Raw genomic sequence first — 21873 nt, forward strand, 5'->3', positions numbered from 1 at the left:
TGCATTAATATATGACATTTGCTTTTCTCTTCCTGACTTGCTTTATTCTATGTAACAAATTCTAGGTTCATTCACCTCACTAGAACTAACTCAAATGTGTTCTTTTTATAAATAAGTAATATTCCATGGTATATATGTACCATAGCTTCTTTATACATTCATCCATAGACGCACATCTAGGTTGCTTCCACAACATGGCTATTGTAAATAATGCTGCAATGAAGATTGTGGTACACTGTGTCTTTTAATATTGTGGCTTTCTCAGGGTATATGCCCAGTAGTAGGATTTTTGGGTGAGGTAGAATATATTAATTCATGGGTGGACTCTGATAAGTTAAGGTTGCATTCCATAACCCAAGGAGCAACTACAAAAAACAGAAACAAAAAAGTATAGCCAAACAGTCAACTGAATAAATAAAATGGAATACCAAAACTTACTTGAACTGATTTGATTTAAAGACTCAAAAGAAGTGAGTAAAGTTGTGACAGAGAAGAGAAAACAGATGACATAATGAGGAAACATAAAATAATGACAAACATAAAATCAAAGTATTAATCATTGTATTAACTATATTGGGCTAAAGATTCCAAAGAACTCGTGTCACACAAGATTAAAAAACATTCTGACTACATTGCATGGGAAATAAAAAGACACAGATAAGTTTAGTGTAAAAGGATGGGGAAAATGTCATGCATTCCAATACAAATGGTGAGTGTGACCATAAATTCCAGGGCACATGGGATGTAAAGTAAGAAAAGGCAGAGGAACAAGAGATCAAATTGCCAACATCCACTGGATCATTTAAAAAGAAAGAGTTCCAGAAAAATATCTACTTCTACTTTATTGACTATGCCAAAGTCTTTGATTGTGTGGACCACAACAAACTTGGGAAACTTCTTAAAGAAATGGGAATACCAGACCACCTTACCTGCCTCTTGAGAAATCTGAATGCAGGTCAGGAAGCAATAGTTAAAACTGGACATGGAACAACAGACTGGTTCCAAATTGGGAAAGGAGCACATCAAGGCTGGATATTGTTACCCTGCTTATTTAACTTATATGCAGAGTACATCATGAGAAATGCTGGATTGGATAAAGCTGGAATCAAGATTACCAGGAGAAATACCAATAACCTCAGATATGCAGATGACACCATCCTTATGGCAGAAAGTGAAGAGGAACTAAAAAGCCTCTTGATGAAAGTGAAAGAGGAGAGTGAAAAAGTTGGTTTAAGACTCAACATTCAGAAAACTAAAATCATCACATCTGATCCCATCACTTCATGGGAAATAGATGGGCAAATAGTACAAACGGTGACAGACTTTATTTTACGGGGCTCCAAAATCTCTGCAGATGGTGAATGCAGCTATGAAATTAAAAGACACTTGTTCCTTGGAAGAAAAATTATGACCATGCTAGACAGCATATTAAAAAGCAGAGACATTACTTTGCCAACAAAGGTCCGTCTAGTCAAGGCTATGGTTTTTCCAGTAGTTATGTATGGATGTGAGAGCTAAGTGCTGGAGAATTGATGTTTCTGAACTGTGGTGTTGGAGAAGACTCTTGCAAGTCCCTTGGACTGCAAGGAGATCCAACAAGTCTGTCCTAAAGGAAATCAGTCTTGAATGTTCTTTGGAAGGACTGATGCTAAAGCTGAAACTCCAATACTTTGGCCACCTGATGCGAAGAACTGACTCATTTGAGAAGACCCTGATGCTGGTAAAGATTGAAGGTGGGAAGAGAAGGGGCCAACAGAGGATGAGATGGTTCCATGGCATCACCAATTCAATGGTCATGAGTTGGAGTAAACTTCGAGAGTTGGTGATGGACAAAGAGGCCTGGCATGCTGCAGTCCAGTTCAGTTCAGTTCAATTCAGTCACTCAGTCATGTCCGACTCTTTACAACCCCATGAACTGCAGCACACCATGCCTGCCTGTCTATCACCATCTCCTGGAGTTCACTCAAACTCACGTCCATCAAGTTGGTGATGCCATCCAGCCATCTCATCCTCTGTCGTCCCCTTTTCATCCTGCCCCCAATCCCTCCCAGCATCAGGGTCTTTTCCAATGAGTCAACTCTTCGCATGAGGTGGCCAAAGTACTGGAATTTTGGCTTCAGCATCATTCCTTCCAAAGAACACCCAGGACTGATCTCCTTTAGAATGGACTGGTTGGATCTCCTTGCCGTCCAAGGGACTCGCAAGAGTCTTCTCCAACACCACAGTTCAAAAGCATCAATTCTTCGGCACTCAGCTGTCTTCACAGTCCAACTCTCACATCCATACATGACCATTGGAAAAACGAAAGCCTTGACTAGATGGACCTTTGTTGGCAAAGTAATGTCTCTGCTTTTGAATATGCTATCTAGGTTGGTCATAACTTTCCTTTCAAGGAGTAAGCGTCTTTTAATTTCATGACTGCAATCACCATCTGCAGTGATTTTGGAGCCCAAAAAAATAAAGTTTGACACTGTTTCCACTGTTTCCCCATCTATTTCCCATGAAGTGATGGGACCAGATGCCATGATTCACGCGGTCGCAAAGAATTGTACAAGACTGAGCAACTGAACTGAACTGAAGTGAACTGCATCACCAAGTTAAAAGGAAACATTTTGCAATGATAAAAGCATCAGTTCATTAAGATGTCATAGCAATCTTAATATTATACATATGTGCTCAGTCATATCCAACTCTTTGGGACCCATTGGACTAGCCTGTCAGGCTCCTCTTCCTTAGGCTTTCCCAGACAAGTATACTGGAGTGGGTTGTCATTTCCTTCTCCAGTGGATCTCCTGACCCAGGGATCAAACCCACATCACTTGTGTCTCCTGCTTTGGCAGGTGGATTCTTTACCACTAGGGCCACCTGGGAAGCCCTTTTTTTTAATTATTTTTTATGGCTATACAGTTGATTTGCAATGTTGTTCTGGTTTCTGCTATACAGCAAAATGAATCAGTTATACATACACATTCATCCACTCTTTCCTACATTCTTTCCCATGTAGGTCATTACAGAGTACTGAGTAGAGTTCCCTGTAGATACAGTAGGTCCTTAGTAGTTATGTATTTTTTGTATAGTAGCGTGTATAGGACACATGCTTTCTCATTCAGTGGGTTCATTACCATCATTTATTTTGATGCTCAAATTTCGTGAGGTTTGATCTGCAGGAGTCCCATCCAGACAGCTCCTATATCCTTTTGACCTGCCTCCCATAATTTTATTGAGCAGTTCCTTCTTTTCTGGTACAACAAGATGTTCTAAATTCATCTTTTACCTTCTTTTCTCCAGACTGGAAACCAGCCATGTCTTCAAGGAACTCTTTTGTTTGTTTGTTTGTTTTCAGTGAGAACTGGTATTTCAAAATCAAGATCTGAGTGCTGGTTGCATGCATTCATTGCTACCAGTGTGTCACTGTTCATAGATCCTTTCAGGTGCCATATAAGAGGTTCAAAAACATGTATTTTAGAAATTATAAATTCATAATTATGCCTCCAGTTCTAATCCTGCCTCACAGTATTCTTCCTTGGCTTCCCAACTGAAATATTTACTTTCAAAATTATTGAAATATTTACTCATTTCCTTAGTTCTGTAATATACACAAAATAGTTTCAGAATTGCTATATATTTGTACTCTGAAAAATAAACCTATTAAGAGTTCAAGATTTGTAGGGACTTCCCTGGTGGTCCAGTGGTTAAGACTCTGCACGAATTCAATCCTTGGTTGGAGAACTAAGATCCCACATACCATGTGGTGTGGCCAAAAGATTAAAAAGATTTCAAGGTTTATATGTCCTTTTTGTCTTTAAATGCATATATACGATCAAAGTATTCTCTTCAGGAGTTATGTGGAATAGGTTCTCACTTGCTCCTCCTCTCTTCACCCCATAATTTTTATTCATTTGAAATGCTTCTCTTTGAATTGAGTTTTTCCTCTCATGTTGATTTAATTTTCTGAATACACAAAATGATTTCAAAAGTCAAAACTATAATAAAAGTTGTATTCATAGATGTCATTCCTTCCCTGACTCCCATTACTTATTTCCCCCACTCCTTAAAGTAATCAATTTCATTAATTTCTGGCTCACTCTTCCAGTGTGATTTGCCAAGATAAGCAGAAAAAGTGGAATGTTCCAAAATTTAAATTAAAAAAAAAGAATGTATGTGAAGGTAATATGAAACAATTAAAATATCTGTTGCTTACAATGAAAAAAAAAGTTACTTTAATTCAAAGCCAATTAGATTTTCATGTCTTAATTGCATGGTGAAGCCCTTATCTTTATTTTGAATCTAAAAATATTTTCTTCACTTAAACTAGGAATCAGCAAACAATGGTTCTCAGGTCGAGTATGGTCTACAACTTGCTTTTATACAACCAATGAGTTACAAATGGCTTTACCTTTTTTAGTGGTCAGGAAAAAAAAATAATATCTATAACATGTGAAAATTATACAAAATTTGATTTATAGTGTCCATAAATGAGGTTTTACTGGAAGACATCTATGTTTATTGTTTAAGTATTGTATATAACTTTTTGTGCTACAATGTCAAGTTGAGTAGTTGCAACAAAGACTGTAAGACCCTAAATTTTAAAGAAGCCTAAAATATTCACTATCTGACCCTTTATAGAAAATGTACCCCAACTCTAGTATTAAACTATTTTAGGAATTTGCAAAGTTAGTTGTAAATATACTCTGATTTTTCTGATTAAGTTATTTATACACTTTTTCCTGGGAAATGTTAACACTTGGGTACAAAAGTTACAAATATGTAAGTCTGCTGTCTCTCCACCTGAAGAGGCTCATCTATGAGAACCATGCAGTACTATTTTTTTCAATTTGTTTTTAATTGGAGGACAATTGCTTTACAATGTTGTATCGATTTCTGCCATACAACAACATGAATCAGCCATCAGTATACATATATCCCTCCCTCTTAGACCTCCCTCCCACCCCTCTCATCCAACACCTCTAGTGTGAGCACCATACAGTACTATCAAATACATCTCTCTGCCATCAGTCTCATCTCCTAATTATGTGACAATTTGCTGTTATTAAGATATTAGCTATCAATTACAGGTACTCTCAAACACTGCAGGTGTGTCATTAGTTTATACCCAAATAATCGTATAAAGTAGGTGCTAATATTCCTATCTGAAAGAAGGCATACAATGATTTGTCTAAGGTGTCACCCAGCACGTAAATAAATGGTGGAAACAAGAGTGAAAACAGACTTGATTCTAAAGCCCATGGTCCTGTGGGCCACACTGCACTGCCTTCTTAATCAGGGACTCCTGCCTCCTTACCCTTGTCTGAATCCCCTTGCATCCTCTTACATCAACCTACTCTGACTTCCAACCACTGCTAAAAGCATATAAGTATTCATTTCAGCAGCACATACACTAAAATTGGAACCATACAGAGATTAGAACAGCCCCTGAACAAGGATGACATGCAGGCTCTTGGAACAAGCCCTTTGTTTATACATGTAATAGGAAAGGTTCAAAATACACAAAGAAAAAGTAACAGTACTAAAAAGAAAAAGACAGGTTTTTTTTAACTTTTAATTTCATATTGGGGTATAGCCTATTAATAATATTGTGATAGTCGCAGATGAACAGTGAAGGGACTCAGCCATATACATGTATCCATTCACCTGAAATACCCTTCCCATCCAGGCTGCCACATAACATTGAGCACAGTTCCCTGTGCTGTACAGTATGTCCTTGTTGGTTATCCATTTCAAATGTAGTAATCTGTATATGTCCATCCCAAACTAATCATCCCTTCCCCCCATCCTTCCCCCTGGAAACCATAAATTCTTTCTCTTAGTCTGTGAGTCTCCTTCTTTGTAAGTTAAGTTATTTGTTTTTAGAATCCACATGTAAGGGATGTCATATGATATTTCTCCTTCTCTGGAAAAAGACAAATTCTTAATCAGATTTGGAGATTTTAGCACTTTCCTGTTTCTGTGCTACTTTGTTGCATGTGTAGATAAAAATGAAATTGAGCTATACACTCCAGATGTATCCATCTTACTCTATGTAATTTACATTTTAAAAATTAAAAAGGGAAAACATCTTCATTGACTGTAAGAAAATAAAAAGAAACTAAGAAGTGATGAGCCTAAAATCATGTATCAGTTAATTTGGAATTAAATAATGTATTGGTAGCTTCAGCTGCTTTCTCTAATCCCTCAGGCAGGCTCTCCTTGATATGTTCAAGTCTCTAAAACCTGTGGAATATTGCAGTCTGACCTTTTCATGTTCTTATGGGAACCAGTGAGTTAAAACTACAATCCTGTATCAGGCTCTCTTCTGGGAATTTCTAGGAAGTTTCTCGGGGAAATCATTTGTTTACAGAGGATAGCAGAGCTATAGGAATTGGTGTTCCATAAGTACAAAACTCAAAAGACAGCTCAAAGAGTGATCTGTAGATGAAGGTTGGTCAACAGATGTGGTACACTGAGGCTGAGAAGCCTCTAGCCTAAAATCATTTCTGTTTCACTGTGTGGTTACGTGGTAAGTGCAGTAGGGCCCTAACATAACATTGTCTTATAATATGGCTTTGTATCATGAGTGTATCTGAAACATGGAAACTGAACTGGGCTTAGAGAGGATGATGAATAAGTGTCAGTAATGCCTAATGCGGCTCAATAAGGATGACTTTTTGACATAGGAAGGGCTCAAAGGTAAAAAACAAAACCAAAAAGATTGCAATGGGGGAAGGGGGTAGGGGAGCTTCTCTTGATATGTTTACCTGATAAGAAGTTACTTTTAACTTAAATTTGGAGAAGAAGCTATGAAAATGTAAAAATGCACTAAAATGCTTTTAGCCATCCATTGCCACTGTTCAATTCACCTTTCTAGGGTTCATCTGAGAAAGCATCCAGTTGTTCATGCACAGTTAGAGAAAATGCTGGATAGAGTTAGAACTCTATGTGAGATAGGAACTGGGAAATACGCAGACTCATCAGCTGAAAGAGTAAAGTGTATTCATCTAAGCAAAGACTAGGAAGATAGACATGGGTACAGAAGTCAGGCCATGGATGACAGGATCTTAGTCACTAGACACAAATCAGAGGATAGGACTTTATTTAGTCTTGGAAGAAAGGGCAGGTGAGAGGATATTAAGGCCTCATGTTAATTGGAAGAGGGGCCTGGAAACAATCTAGCTACTCCAGGTAAGTCGTATGTGACTGCAAGGAAAGTACTGTAAGGTGCAGTCTAAGACAGTCCTTAGTATTCAGTCAGAGAATAAGACACACCTGGGTTTGAATTCTAGTTCCATCCATGACTGGGGCTTCCCAGATGGTGCAGTGGTAAAGAATCCACCTGCCAACACAGGAAACACAAGAGATGCAGGTTCAATCCCTGGGTCAGGAAGACCTCCTGGAGCAGGGAATGGCAACCCACTCCAGTATTCTTGCCTGTAAAATTCCATGGACAAAGGAGCGTGTTGGGTAATAGTACATGGGGTCACAAAGAGTTAGAGACAATTGAGTATGCAGCACATATATGCATATCTATCCATGATTAGCTATTTATTACTTTTTTTAATTTATAAAACAGAGATAATAGCAGTACCTGCTTCACAAGGTTTCTCTGAGAATTAAATGAAGTGTATATAAAGAGTCGAGATATCATTCATCTTACAGATAGTATCCCTGAATTTTAATTCGTTTTAGGACTGTCTCCTCTCAAGGCAATAAATTTACTTGAAATTCTTGAGTAATTTCTCCACATGAGTCACTGCACTTAAGAAACAAATGCACTGGGCCCTTTATATGCTAATAGGGTAATGCTCATGTTCCAAGCCAGGCTTCAGCAATACGTGAACCATGAACTTCCAAATGTTCAAGCTGGTTTTAGAAAAGGCAGAGGAACCAGAGATCAAATTGCCAACATTTACTAGATCATCATAAAAGCAAGAGAGTTCCAGAAAAACATCTATTTCTGCTTTATTGACTATGCCAAAGCCTTTGACTGTGTGGATCACAATAAACTGTGGGAAATTCTGAAAGAGATGGGAATACCAGACCACCTGACCTGCCTCTTGAGAAAGCTATATGCAGGTCAGGAAGCAACAGTTAGAACTGGACATGGAACAACAGACTGGTTCCAAATAGGAAAAGGAGTACACCAAGGCTGTATATTGTCACCCTGCTTATTTAACTTCTATGCAGAGTACATCATGAGAAATGCTGGGCTGGAAGAAGCACAAGCTGAAATCAAGATTGCCAGAAGAAATATCAATAACCTCAGATATGTAGATGACACCACCCTTATGGCAGAAAGTGAAGAGGAACTAAAAAGCCTATTGATGAAAGTGAAAGAGGAGAGTGAAAAAGTTGGCTTGAAGCTTAACATTCAGAAAACTAAGATCATGGCATCTAGTCCCATCACTTCATGGAAAATACATGGGGAAACAGTGGAAACAGTGTCAGACTTTATTTTTGGAGGGCTCCAAAATCACTGCAGATGGTGATTGCAGCCATGAAATTAAAAGACACTTACTCCTTGGAAGGAAAGTTATGACCAACCTAGATAGCATATTCAAAAGCAGAGACATTACTTTGCCAACAAAGGTTCGTCTAGTCAAGGCTTTCGTTTTTCCAGTGGTCATGTATGGATGTGAGAGTTGGACTGTGAAGAAAGCTGAGTGCCAAAGAATTGATGCTTTTGAACTGTGGTGTTGGAGAAGACTCTTGCGAGTCCTTGGACTCCAAGGAGATACAACTAGTCCATCCTAAAGGAGACCAGTCCTAGGTGTTCATTGGAAGGACTGATGCTGAGGCTGAAACTCCAATAATTTGCCACCTCATGTGAAGAGTTGACTCATTGGAAAAGACCCTGATGCTGGGAGGGACTGGGGGCAGGAGGAGAAGGGGATGACAGAGGATGAGATGACTAGATGTCATCACCGACTCTATGGACATGAGTTTGGGTAAACTCTGGGAGTTGGTGATGGACAGGGAGGCCTGGCATGCTGTGATTCATGGGGTCGCAAAGAGTCGGACATGACTGAGAGACTGAACTGAACTGAACTGATTGTTAGTAGGAGATTTACTATGTTTCAGACTGATCAGGACTTTGCCCACTATCTCTTATCCTCAAAGTAATTCTGCTATTTTACTATCTCCTGTTCATCAGTAAGTGTATGAAATTTCACAGATAAACATTTATTTTTAAGTTCACATAAAAATGGAACAAATAGTTTGAAAGTGAAACTATGTGTAAAAATTGTCTAAAGAATGTCTAGGACAGAGTAAGAGTTTCTGATGTTTTCTCTTTTTAATCTCTCTAACATATTTATTCCTTTTTTTCCCTCTTTCAGCTTGTTAAGAGCCATCTCTCTTTTTCATCTCTTGATCTGACTGAGCAAGTGTTGAGTTTATACCTTTACCATGTCACAGCTGTTTCTACTTGGTGGATGGTGTTACTAACAATGGTAGCAAGCTCTACAGAGAGTTTGCAAGTGAAATCAGCTTTAGAAGCCTGGCCTGAAAAGTGTTTGGAGCAAACATCTCTAGAAATTGGAGAAACCACTTCCTAACTGCTTTACTAAAATCTATTTCTTGCAGTTTTTTTTCTTTTCTTCTTAATTCTACCTTCATTTTGGATCAAGCAGAAAGAGCTACCCTATAGTTCAGCCTGACTGTATAAATTGTTTAATTAGATTATAGGTGGGGAGGGGCAAAACCTAATAGTAAAAGGGGAATTTATTTGCAGGACATATCTTTATGTGGGTACTTTTTTTCTCAGGACCTGATGGGGAAGTGTGACATCCATGGTTCTCCTTGTCAGTTAACATTATCTGACTATATTATCAATTGTCTATTTGTAAGAAATACCTCATTCTTTTATTCTTTTATGAGAAGTCTTTCAAAACTGTGTTTTCTCTGTTTACGTCTCAGACAAAAGTGCTGAAAGAAGGGAGAAGTACATAACAGACCTATGCTGAAAGTGCCATTTCAGATCTGGGAATAAATACTTCCCAATCAATTTATCATGCACACTCTCAATTCCTCTAAGGTAGAGATCACCACCTTCTTCCTGATTGGAATCCCAGGACTGGAGCATGTTCACACCTTCTTCCTGATTGGAATCCCAGGACTGGAGCATGTTCACGTATGGATCTCTGTCCCCATCTGCCTCATGTACCTGGTGGCCATTCTTGGCAATTGCACCATCCTCTTTGCGATCAGGACAGAGCCCTCACGCCATGCACCCATGTACTATTTCCTTTCCAAGTTGGCTGTCTCTGACCTGAGACTGTCCCTCTCATCTCTCCCTACTATGCTGCTGATCTTTGCTCTCAATGCTACAGGAATTTCCCCCAGTGCCTGCTTTGCTCAAGAATTCTTTATCCATGGATTCACAAATCTGGAGTCCTCAGTGCTCCTGGTCATGTCTTTTGTTCGCTTTTTGGCCATCCACAACCCCCTGAGATACAGCTCCATCCTCCCCAATGCCAGAGTGGCCAAAATGGGTCTGGTGTTCCTCATTAAAAGCATGCTCTTAGTGCTCCCATTTCCTTTCACTCTTAAAAGTTTGACCTATTGTAGGAAGAGCCTACTTTCTCACTCTCATTGTCTCCATCAAGATGTCATGAAGCTTGCCTGCTCTGACAACACAGTCAACTTTTTCTATGGCTTCTTTGTTGCTCTCTTTATGATGACAGACAGTATGTTCATTGCTGTGTTCTATGTATTCATCCTGAAGACTGTGATAGGAACTGGATCCCACAAGGAGCAGCTCAAGGCCCTCAACACCTGTGTCTCCCACATCTGTGCTGTGCTCATCTTCTACATGCCCATCATCGCTTCGGCTTCCATGCACCACTTTGGCAAGCTCAAGTGCCCAGTGGCCATGATCCTCATTGCTGACATTTTCTTGCTAGTGCCACCTCTGATGAATCCCATTGTCTACTGTGTGAAGACACAGCAAATTCCTGAGAAGGTTCTGGGGAAATTTGGTCTAAAATAAAGGTATGCGGAAAAGTGAGGCAGGATCAACCAGGTTCAGGGAATAAAACAATACCTTTCTAAGCAAAGTATTATGGATGGGTCATTCTTATCTTTCCTAATCATGATTGTAATCAGTACAACAGCATGTGGTCTGGGCATTGAGGTCTGTGAGCTTAGGACTTACATGGGCATTTATAGGTATGTATGGGATAATTTTGTAATATAATTAAAATCATGAACCAATACATGGATGTGGAATTTTAGTTACAGTGTTTACAACACAAGGATGTAAAAATGGAAGTAGAGATTGTTTTCCCTTATAAAGAATGAATATCAGAGGAGCTGGAGTCTAAAAACATTACTCCAAACCAGTTACTGATTTTCTTTCCTGCAGCCTTCAGACATGTATTTACTGTGGGGACTCAATTTAAATTCTTGATTTCCCATGTATACCTGTGGTGGATTCATTTTGATGTTTGGCAAAACTAATACAATTATGTAAAGTTTAAAAATAAAATAAAATTTAAAAAAATAAAGAAAAAAAATTCTTGATTTCCCATTTAAATTTAAAAAGTCTGTTTTCAAATATGAGTTGCTTGTATATTTGCTCCCTTTGCTCTTGTTTTTTATTTATTTATTTATTTTTAATTTTACCTTGGGTTATAGTTGATTTGGGCTTCCCTTGTGGCTCAGCTGGTAAAGAATCTGCCTGCAAAGTGGGAGACCTGGGTTTGACCTCTGGGTTGGGAAGATCCCCTGGAGAAGGGAAAGGCTACCCACTCCAGTATTCTGGCCTGGAGAATTCCATGGACTATGGTCCATGGGGTCGCAAAGTGTCGGATACGACTGGGTAGCTTTCACTTTTCATAGTTGATTCACAACGTGGTGTTAGTTTCAGGTATACAGCCAAGTGATTCAGTTACATATTCTTTTTCAGATACTTTTCCCATTTATGTTAATACAGAATATTGAGTAGTGTTTTTCATGTTATATAGTAGGTCTTTATTCATTATCTCTCTTATATACAGTAGTGTGTATTTTAATCTCAAATTTCTAATTTATTTATCCTCACCACCTTTCCCCTTTGATAACCTAACCCTGTCTTATAAGTCTGTGAGTCTGTTTTTGCTTTGTAAATAAGTTCATTTGTATCTTTTTATAGATTACACATGTAAGTGGTATCACATGATACTTGTCTTTCTCTATCTGGCTTACTTCACTTAGTATGATAATCTCCAGGTCCATCCATGTTGCTGCAAACTGCATTATTTCATCTTTCTAATGGCTGAGTAATATCTCACTGTATAAATATACCATATCTTCTTTATGCATTCATCTCCCTATGGACATTTAGGTTGCTCCCATGTCTTGGCTATTGTAAGTAGTGCTGTTATGAACACTGGGGCGCATAAATCTCTTTGGGTTGGTGTTCTCTCTGGATATATGCCAAGGAGTGGGATTGCTGGAACATATGGTAACTATCAGTTCCTGGGTTGGGAAGATCCCCTGGAGGAGGGCATGGCAATCCACTCCAGTATTCTTGCCTGGAGAATCCCATGGACATAGGAGCCTGCTGGGCTACATTACATAGGGTCTCACAGAGTCAGACACGACTGAAACAACATAGCAGACATGCAAGCATGGTAACTATATTTTAGTTTTTTAAGAAACTTCCATACTGTCTTCATAGTGACTGCACCAGTTTACATTCCCACTAACAGTATAAGAGGATTCCATTTTCTCTATACCCTTTTATTGTCTGTAGATTTTTTGATGATGGCCATTCTGACCAGTGTGAGGTGATACCTCATTGTAGTTTAGTTTTGATATACATTTCTCTAATAATCAGTGATGTTGTCTTTGCTCTATTCTTAACCATCAAATAGAGACAAAGTGGCTCAGCGGTAAAGAATCTGCCTGCCAATGCAGTGACGCAGGAGACATGGGTTTGATTTCTGGATCAGGAAGATCCCCTGGAGGAGGAACTGTCAACTCACCCCAGTATTCTTGCCTGGAAAATCCCACTGACAGAGGAACCTGGTATACTATAATCTATGGGGTCACAGAGAGTCAGACACAGTTGATCATGCATGCAGCCTTGAACTGACAATAAACTCATAATATTCTTTAAGATAGAGTAGGTTTGCTTTTCTTTTCCTCTAACTTACAACAGGGTTCCAAAAAGCCATATTTACTAAAAGAACAGAGGGGCAGTTCTGCTATTAGTAAGAAATAGGAAAGCTATTAATAGTAGCATGGTAATTTTTAAAGCACTGATAATTCTTAGATGCCTTAAAATATATGTTCTAAAATAATGATTTCAATGCTTTTAGATACTTGGTATTTTGGTATTTGGTATTTGGCATGTTCAATTACACTAAGAATGCTAGAAATAATTTTGAGCTAATAGAAAAAATGACATATTAGACATATATTAAGGAATATAAAATAATATTCATGCATATATAATTGCACTTTTAAAAAGGTAAATTATTTCCTATAAATTATGTCATTTGGTTTTTGTTCACGTTTTACTCACAAGTATTTAGTTGGGGACAAAAATAGAAAGCATAAAATTTAGAATAAGCTAACCAACAATTCAGAGAAGGCAATGGCAACCCACTCCAGTACTCTTGCCTGGAAAATCCCATGGATAGAGGAGCCTGGTAGGCTGCAGTCTATAGCGTCGCATAGAGTTGGACACGACTGAGAGACTTCACTTTCACTTTTCATTTTTCATGCATTGGAGAAGGAAATGGCAACCCACTCCAGTGTTCTTGCCTGGAGAATCCCAGGGAGGGCGGAGCCTGTTGGGCTGCAGTCTATGGGGTCTCACAGATTCAGACATGACTGAAGCACCCTAGCAGCAACCAACAATTTGTACTGTGCAGTGAGAGAAAATTACTGTTAATAAATTTCAATGTTTTACTTTGTGAGTCAAAATCATAAATAATTAATAGTATTGATGTTCCCAAAAAGCATTTGAAGAAGTTGTTCTCAGATGGCTAAATATTACTATAGATTTGATGTCCCCAGGTGAATTTCACTGAGTTCTTGTTCAAAAACTGATGTCTCAATGTCTATAGCTTCTTTAGGAAAATGAAGGACAACCTTTTGTACATCCTCCCAGTTTGTACTATTAATTCTCTGAGGACCCTAACAGTTTCCAATTATGTTATGTTTATTAGTTCACATGTCTGCCTCTCTTTCCTGTAATTCATTTCTTTAAAACAACTGCACACATCACACTGATTGGCATATCTCCAGCACTTGTATGGAAATGACATCTGAATAGTAGTCTGACACATTTCTCAACTCTCAACACATTTTATTGCTGAACAACAGCAGTAAAAACTCTTAACAATTCAGAATATGATGATAAATTTCAGGCATACAGAATATCTGGAATGATAGAAAACCTATTGCCAAAATCATTAAGGAGTAACTATACATTTTAGGTTAATGAAGCTGTCCTAAAAAACAGTTAGTGTTCTGTTTAACCACAAGAAAGAGCAAATACATTGTCGTGAAAAACATGAGAAAGAATACTTATTCTCTTTTTAGTGTTTACCCTCAACTCAGAAATTCAAATCCTTACAATAACTCAAGTCATAAGATGTCAGTAAATGTTTCTTGATCAGAAGAGTAAATACGTTTCAGTTTGTCACTTTTCCTCAATTACCATACAGGTTTAACGCATTTTCAATCAAGCTCCCAGTAGCATATTTAGAAATTCACCCAATAACTCCAAAAATAGATGTATAAGATTAAACTGAAGAGTATGATAACAATAAATAAAAATTGTAACAAGGCTCTTTATAATAAGAACAACTATTACTCAGCTATAAATTCTGTGTAGTTTGGTCAATGAATTAATGGGAAAAACAAGGAAATATAAAAAACACACTTCAGTATACCATACATGATATGAAAACTTAATATATAATTAAGGAATATCAAAACAATATTGAAATAGGTTGACTATTCAAACAATTATGGTAGAAAAAATCAGCACCTATTTAAACTACACATATGTTTGTGATCTTTAATCACACACAAAAATAAGATAAATGAATAAGTATGTTCAAAGCTAAATTTTAAATCTACTTTAAGTAAATAAATTAACCTCTGGATGGGAACAATTTTCTAAAGAAATAAGAAAAATGTAAAAGCTGAAAGGAAAAGTGAAAAGCAATTAGATATTTGAATGGCTTTTAAATCATTACAATTTAGAAGATAATAATATGATATATGCAACATTCACCATTTACTAGGTACCAGACTTTGGGCTAAATATTTACCTGCATTAACTCCATTAATTTTTGCAAGAGCATGGTAGATTTTATGAGTTCCCCCCTGTTATGGGGATTAAGAATTTAAAGCTTTGAGCAGTTAGCTTATCCAGGGACACAGAACTATGGTGTTAGAAACTTGAAGCTACCCCAGGCAGTGTGTTTCCAGAGCCTACAAACTAATCCATTCAATTTAACAATTCAAATCCTATGTGTGGTCAAATATGTATTTATAAGAATATATTTTGAGAATTATTTTCTATAATAAAAATGCTATAAAATATTTAAATGCTAAATAATAGGAAGTATAACATAAACCATGATATACAACTAATATTAAATATTATTCACCCATACAACTCAGCAGTCAGAACTAAGTGGTATTTGCTAAACACTAAATTAGATGTTTAGGATTAAATGAAAATAAAACATAGGCCTACTCTCAAGCTTATAGTCTGGTGGTAGGGAGAAAAAACAAATAGTTAAATTCACTGAGTAAAGTACGGTAAATTTAAACATGAATGTAAGAAAGCACAAATAAAAGAATGGCAGTTTGCCTTTTTTAGTGAAGAATCAGAGGAAAGCTTCCTAAAGGAAGTTAATCTAATATAAAATATGATTTAATGGAGAATAGTGAGTAACATCAGGCAAATCTACAAGTAGAAATATATGTTGAAATATACACTACTACCCTGGTTCATAAATATATGTTGTGTGTGTACTACGTTGGATTATTAAAGAGTTTAGGTCATAGATCATATAATATTTCTCAGTGGTAGAATTGTGAATGATTTTTGTTATCTTTTAAATACTTTTCTGTATTTCCCAATATATTCACAAAAGTTTAATTATATATAAATATACATATATATGACATTTATAATTTTTTTAAGAAAAACCCAAATATATTAAATGCATTGCTTGAAATAACACCAAAATGCAAAGTCTTCTACTAATAGCAACTACTACAGAGTACACTGATGAAAGTGTTTCAACACTGAGCAGGCAATTTTGGTATTGCACAATTGAATTTTGAGTTGAATATGAAAAGTACATTCGGAGGAATGAAAGATTAACACATATAGCAGGCTGCTTTATATACTGACCATCATAAAACTGGAAGAACGATTACACATTTCTATAATTGCTCACCCAAAATGTTCAGAACTCAGAATTTTTTATACTTTAGAAAGGCCCTGCAACACTTGGGGCATTATCCTGTATTCTAACACAGTTATATTACTGAAGTGAAGTGTGTTAATATTCACACAATTGAAACAAATAATGTCCATAAGTATATTCACAACAGTTCATGTTAGCTTTGTTGTTTGCTTCTAATGCATTTGGGTATCAGACTTATGAAAATTTTAAATATATATATATATATGTATTTTTCCAGATGTTTTTAAATATATGAATTGTGAAGTGTTGTGGATCAAAAAAAAAAAAGAAAAGGAAAACAAATTTTAGAAATCTCTTCCAAAGAAGCAATTAAAAAGCCATTGTTATTGGTAAGAACTGGTGAAGGAATGTTTGGATGGTTAGCTTAGGGTGTGGTGTGGGCTGTCTGCTCTGCCACAGGACGGTTTCAGAGTGATAGTCTCTGCTGTAGTGTGACGCTCTTTAAAGAAAAATATTTTTCTTTCTTGTTTCATAGTTCTTCATTTCCACCAGCCTTTCATAGCTGCTATACAAGCCCTCTTTCCTCTCTAGGCGGAATAATGTCTGGACTCAAAAACATAAATATTGAAAAACATTGGTTGGCATTTTATGTCATTCCCTGGAGTCCTCAAAGGGTACTGTGTAACCTCATATAGAACATGCCCAGTTCTGTGACAGTTTTTCTGCCTCACCTCATTCCTACAATTCTTACATAAATTCACAAAATTCTCTTACTTAAGTCTCTTTCCTTAAGATTTTTTTTTTTTTCATTCTGGGCTTACTAATAGGCTGCCTGACTAATAAAAATGTCTTCCATTCTTAGTCCTTTTCTTCTGTGATGAGGTATAGATATTTCATGTCTATACCTTGGGACAAACTTTTACATAATAGTTGTATTCTATCCCATTGAAGGGGTTATAACCAAAGAGACATTTGGCAGCAACATGAAGATGCAACATTGAAATCTGAAATACTGAATTATGGTATGATGAAATATAAAGGTTTCCCACAAAATGCCCAAGGCCAAAACGGCTTCTTTGCTGTTATGCTGGTCTTGGAGTCTAAAAAAACAAATGTTATTTCCATTTGCACTACTTTCTGCATGCTCATACATTGATTTTTCTCCACATAAAATACTGGCTTCAGGCATACACGTTTGTGTGACATTTAAGTGATTCCAGTGAGATATCAAAAAAAAAATCTGAATATTCTGTATAAAAAGGAAATCATACAGATAATATTCACTATAAACAATACGTGGACATCATTGCTTATGGTTAGAGAAAAGCGGGTTGGGGTTTGAGCAAAGCAGAGTTACAGGCTTGTTAGTGCTTGAGCTGAACAGAAAGCTGAGGCAAACATACCAGAATTTGGGAGTGGGGTTCCCTGTCTGGTTTTCCAGGCAAGAATACCAGAGTGGGTTGCTATTTCGTTCTCCAGTGGACCACGGGTTGTCAGAACTCTTCACTGGGACCTGTCCATCTTGGAGGGCTCTGCGCAGCCTGGCTCATAATTTCATTGAGTTATGCAAGCCCCATCACCAGGACAACGCTGTGATCCATGAAGTTACAATACCTTGGCCACCTGATGTGAAGAACTGACTCATTGAAAAAGACCCTGATTATGGGGGGAAATGAAGGTAAAAGGAGAAGGGGATGGCAGAGGGTGAGATGATTAGATAACATTACTGAATCAATGGACATGAATTTGAGCAAACTCTGAGAGATAGGGGAGTTCAGAGGAGCCAGGCATGCTGCAGTCCATGGAGTCACAAAGAGTCAGACACAACTTAGAGATTAAACAACAACTCCCTGTCTACTAGAAATAGGAAGCTGGCTTAGAGGGAGGAGATAAGTGGCTTAGATCAGAGTGTCTGTTTGGTCCATTGAGCTTACACATGAACTTCTGAGTGGAATTAAGATTTCATAACCCTTTGTGTGAAACAAAAGTTGGGAGAATTCTCTCAATATCCTGTCAACTCTATACTGAGGTTCAATTCAGTTCAGTCGCACAGTTGTGTCCGACTCTTTGCAACCCCATGAATTGCAGCATGCCAGGCCTCCCTGTCCAACACCAACTCCCGGAGTTGACTCAGACTCATGTCCATCAGGTCGGTGATGCCATCCAGCCATCTCATCCTCTGTGGTCCCCTTTTCCTCCTGTCTTCATTCCCTCCCAGCATCAGAGTCTTTTCCAATGAGTCAACTCTTCGCATGAGGTGGCCAAAGTATTGGAGTTTCAGCTTCAGCATCATTCCTTCCAAAGAACACCCAGGACTGATCTCCTTTACAATGGACTGGTTGGATCTTCCTGCAGTCCAAGGGACTCGCAAGAGTCTTCTCCAACACCACAGTTCAAAAGCACCAATTCTTCGGCGCTCAGCTTTTTTCACAGTCCAACTCTCCCATCCATACATGACTACTGGAAAACCATAGCCCTGACTAGACGGACCTTTGTTGGCAAAGTAATGTCTCTGCTTTTGAATATGCTATCTAGGTTGGTCCTAACTTTCCTTCCAAGGAGTAAGTGTCTTTTAATTTCATGGCTGAAGTCACCATCTGCAGTGATTTTGGAGCCCCCCAAAATAAAGTCTGACACTGTTTCCACTGTTTCCCCATCTATTTCCCATGAAGTGATGAGACCAGATGCCATGATCTTCGTTTTCTGAATGTTGAGCTTTAAGCCAGCTTTTTCACTCTCCTCTTTCATTTTCATCAAGAGGCTCTTTAGTTCTTCTTCTTACCTCTCTGCCATAAGGGTGGTGCAATCTTTATATCTGAGCTTATTGATATTTCTTCTGGCAATCTTGATTCCAGCTTGTGCTTCTTCCAGCCCAGCGTTTCTCATGATGTACTTTGCATAGAAGTTAACTAAGCAGGGTGACAATATACAGCCTAGACGTACTCCTTTACTTTTTCACAAAATAAATATTGTTAATAGAGGTAACCCACATGTGTCATATTAAAAAGTATCAGAACCACTGTGCACTTCTATGGTAACAAGTACACAAAAAGGTAAAGGAGCCTAACAGTTAGGGAGAAAATTAACAACTCAAGAAACCAAAGTGAATAGAGAGAAGTTTCAGTCCTGAGGTACAGTAGATACTGAAGAGGGGCATAGAATCAGAATCAGAACTATATTAAACTGTCAAGGCAGTGGGAAAATAATAAAACGCAATGTGTGATTTTATAAATTGCACTCATTGGAATTGTAACAAATCAGAACTTGGAAAGTTTCATTTTTGTTAAGGAGGAAAAAGATTAAAGGGAAAAAACAAAAAGAGAAATTCAGGGCATGTATCCAGAAGGAGGCAGTGGTCTCTGGAAGTGATTTAGGAAATGAAGCCAGTGTACAATAATTACCTAGTTAATTACAAATTTTTATGTGTGAACCTTTGCACACACATGTAACTCTTCTGTTTACCAGCTCAACCAAAAATCTTCAATTACCACTGGGAAATTTGACCACAGAAATAAATGGTTTTGTTCAGTGAATGAAAAATAAAATTATTGTCATTTATTTTGGTCCTTAGAATTATCATTTTTAAGCAGATAATTAAATTGTTTGACTGAATGGATGAAGATGACTTCACTCTGTGTGTGTTTAGTCTTTCTGTGCTTTTATTATGCACAAAAGTCCACATAGTGGTTTTAAATGTTTGAAGGCTGTGCTGTGCTGTGCTTAGTCGCTCAGTCATGTCTGACTCTTTGCCACCCCATGGACTCTAGCCTGCCAGGCTCCTCTGTCCGTGGGGATTCTCCAGGAAAGAATACTGGAGTGGGTTGCCATGCCCTCCTCCAAGGGATCTTTCTAACCCAGGGATCAAACCTAGGTCTCCCACACTGCAGGCAGATTCTTTACCAACTGAGCTACCAGGGAAGCCCCAAACGTTTGAGGGACTAATACACAATTAATTTGGTTTTGAATATTGTTTATTTGTTTGAACTCTTTGATAAATTTAGGGGATTCTCATCTTCCTACTCCTATAATTTTACTGAAATTGTCTTAGTAACTACAGTGCCTGAGGATGATATGGATATAAATCCCTCTCCTACTTAAATATACTTTATGTACTGACAATTTCTCCCCTTCAGTCCCATGATCCTCTAAGACCCCTCACATTACGGCTCCATGAACCTTTAGTTTGAAGTAGCTGGAGCATAGCCTGGCGGATCGTCCTGGTCTTCAAGCTGTAAATGATAGGGTTCACTACAGGTGGTAAGAGCAAATACACATTGGCCAAAATACTACAGATCACCCTCGGAGTAGAGCTAAGGAGGCGATGTGTAAAGGACAGGCTGATCATTGGCACATAGAAAATAGTGACAGCACAGATGTGACACACACAAGTGTTGAGAGCTTTTTTTTGCTTCTTGGGGGCCACGATGCTCAGGACAGCACGGATTATCAGGACATAGGAGACAAGAATGAACATTAAGTCAGTACCAGTCATGTAGAGCTGAAGAAACAAGCCCAAAAAGCTGTTGATCCAGGGGTTGGAATATGTATCTCTGATTATATCTGGGTGGTAACAAAATGGATGGGAAAGCTCCTTTCTTTCCTGGAAAGATACACTCTTCAAGGCTAGAAGCATGGGAAAGATGAAAATTAGTTGTCGTACGCAAATGAATAGTCCGATCACCATGATCATCATGTCTTTGAGGACAGTGGCATATTTCAGTGGGTTACAGATAGCCATGAAGCGGTCAAAAGCCATAATTGCCAGCACTGAGGACTCCAGGAAGGAGAAAGCATGTACAAAGAACATTTGAATGAGGCAAGCTTTAAAGCTGATTTCCCGGGCATGAAACCAGAGAACCCCAAGCACAGTGGGGAGGGTCGTGATGGTCAGACACAAATCAGCAGCTGACAGCATAGAGAGGAAATAGTACATGGGCTTGTGGAGATGCTGCTTAACAAAGATGACAAACAGGATCATAGTATTTCCCAAGAGAGCAATGATGTAGAGACAGCAGACAGGGATGGAGATCCAGACATGAGCGAGTTCCAGCCCAGGGAATGCAGTGAGGAGGAAGGTTGAAGGGGAGGATGTGGTGTTATTGAAAATCATCATGGTGGGTTGAGGACATGCCCTGAAAAAAGAGATAACAATAATAGTATTTGTCATATCAGTCCTTTTTCAAGCACTAACTCTTCTATAAACTCTTCCCAAATTACACATGTCTCTGTATTCAAAACCTCCAATTTAATCATGATACCTATCACATAATTCTCCAGTATCTTAAATTTTTCTTATCAGACTTGGTCCTGTTTTTCTTTCTCTACCATCTCCCAATTAAAACCATCAGTCTCTCTAGGTTCATCCCACCCTATTGCCCAGACCAGCCCTGACTTGAAGTAGGAAATACTTATAGACATGTCACACACATGCACACACACCAACAAAACAGCAACTGTGATTACAACTGTTGGGTCTTAGTATTAAATCTCCAAG

General features: G+C 38.1%; 3 protein-coding genes and 1 non-coding gene across 4 annotated transcripts in view; 3 read left to right on the forward strand and 1 right to left on the reverse strand.

Moving 5' to 3' along the window:
• Nucleotides 1-21873, forward strand: part of LOC133226772 (olfactory receptor 51F1-like) — a 460311-nt gene that overhangs the window by 248020 nt on the left and 190418 nt on the right. The window lies entirely within an intron of this gene.
• Nucleotides 5375-5478, forward strand: LOC133227229 (U6 spliceosomal RNA). The gene has a single exon (XR_009729781.1). It is a non-coding gene; the product is annotated as a U6 spliceosomal RNA (small nuclear RNA).
• Nucleotides 10091-11180, forward strand: LOC133261358 (olfactory receptor 51A7-like). The gene has a single exon (XM_061439851.1). The coding sequence runs from the start codon at nucleotides 10154-10156 to the stop codon at nucleotides 10982-10984; it is 831 nt and encodes a 276-aa protein (XP_061295835.1). The 5' UTR covers nucleotides 10091-10153; the 3' UTR covers nucleotides 10985-11180.
• Nucleotides 20509-21813, reverse strand: LOC133261359 (olfactory receptor 51T1-like). Its single transcript, XM_061439852.1, has one exon. It carries the CDS (start codon nucleotides 21544-21546, stop codon nucleotides 20509-20511), a length of 1038 nt encoding a protein of 345 aa, XP_061295836.1. The 5' UTR covers nucleotides 21547-21813.

The sequence above is a fragment of the Bos javanicus genome, chromosome 15, assembly GCF_032452875.1.
Source record: "Bos javanicus breed banteng chromosome 15, ARS-OSU_banteng_1.0, whole genome shotgun sequence".
Taxonomy (NCBI): Eukaryota; Metazoa; Chordata; class Mammalia; order Artiodactyla; family Bovidae; genus Bos; species Bos javanicus.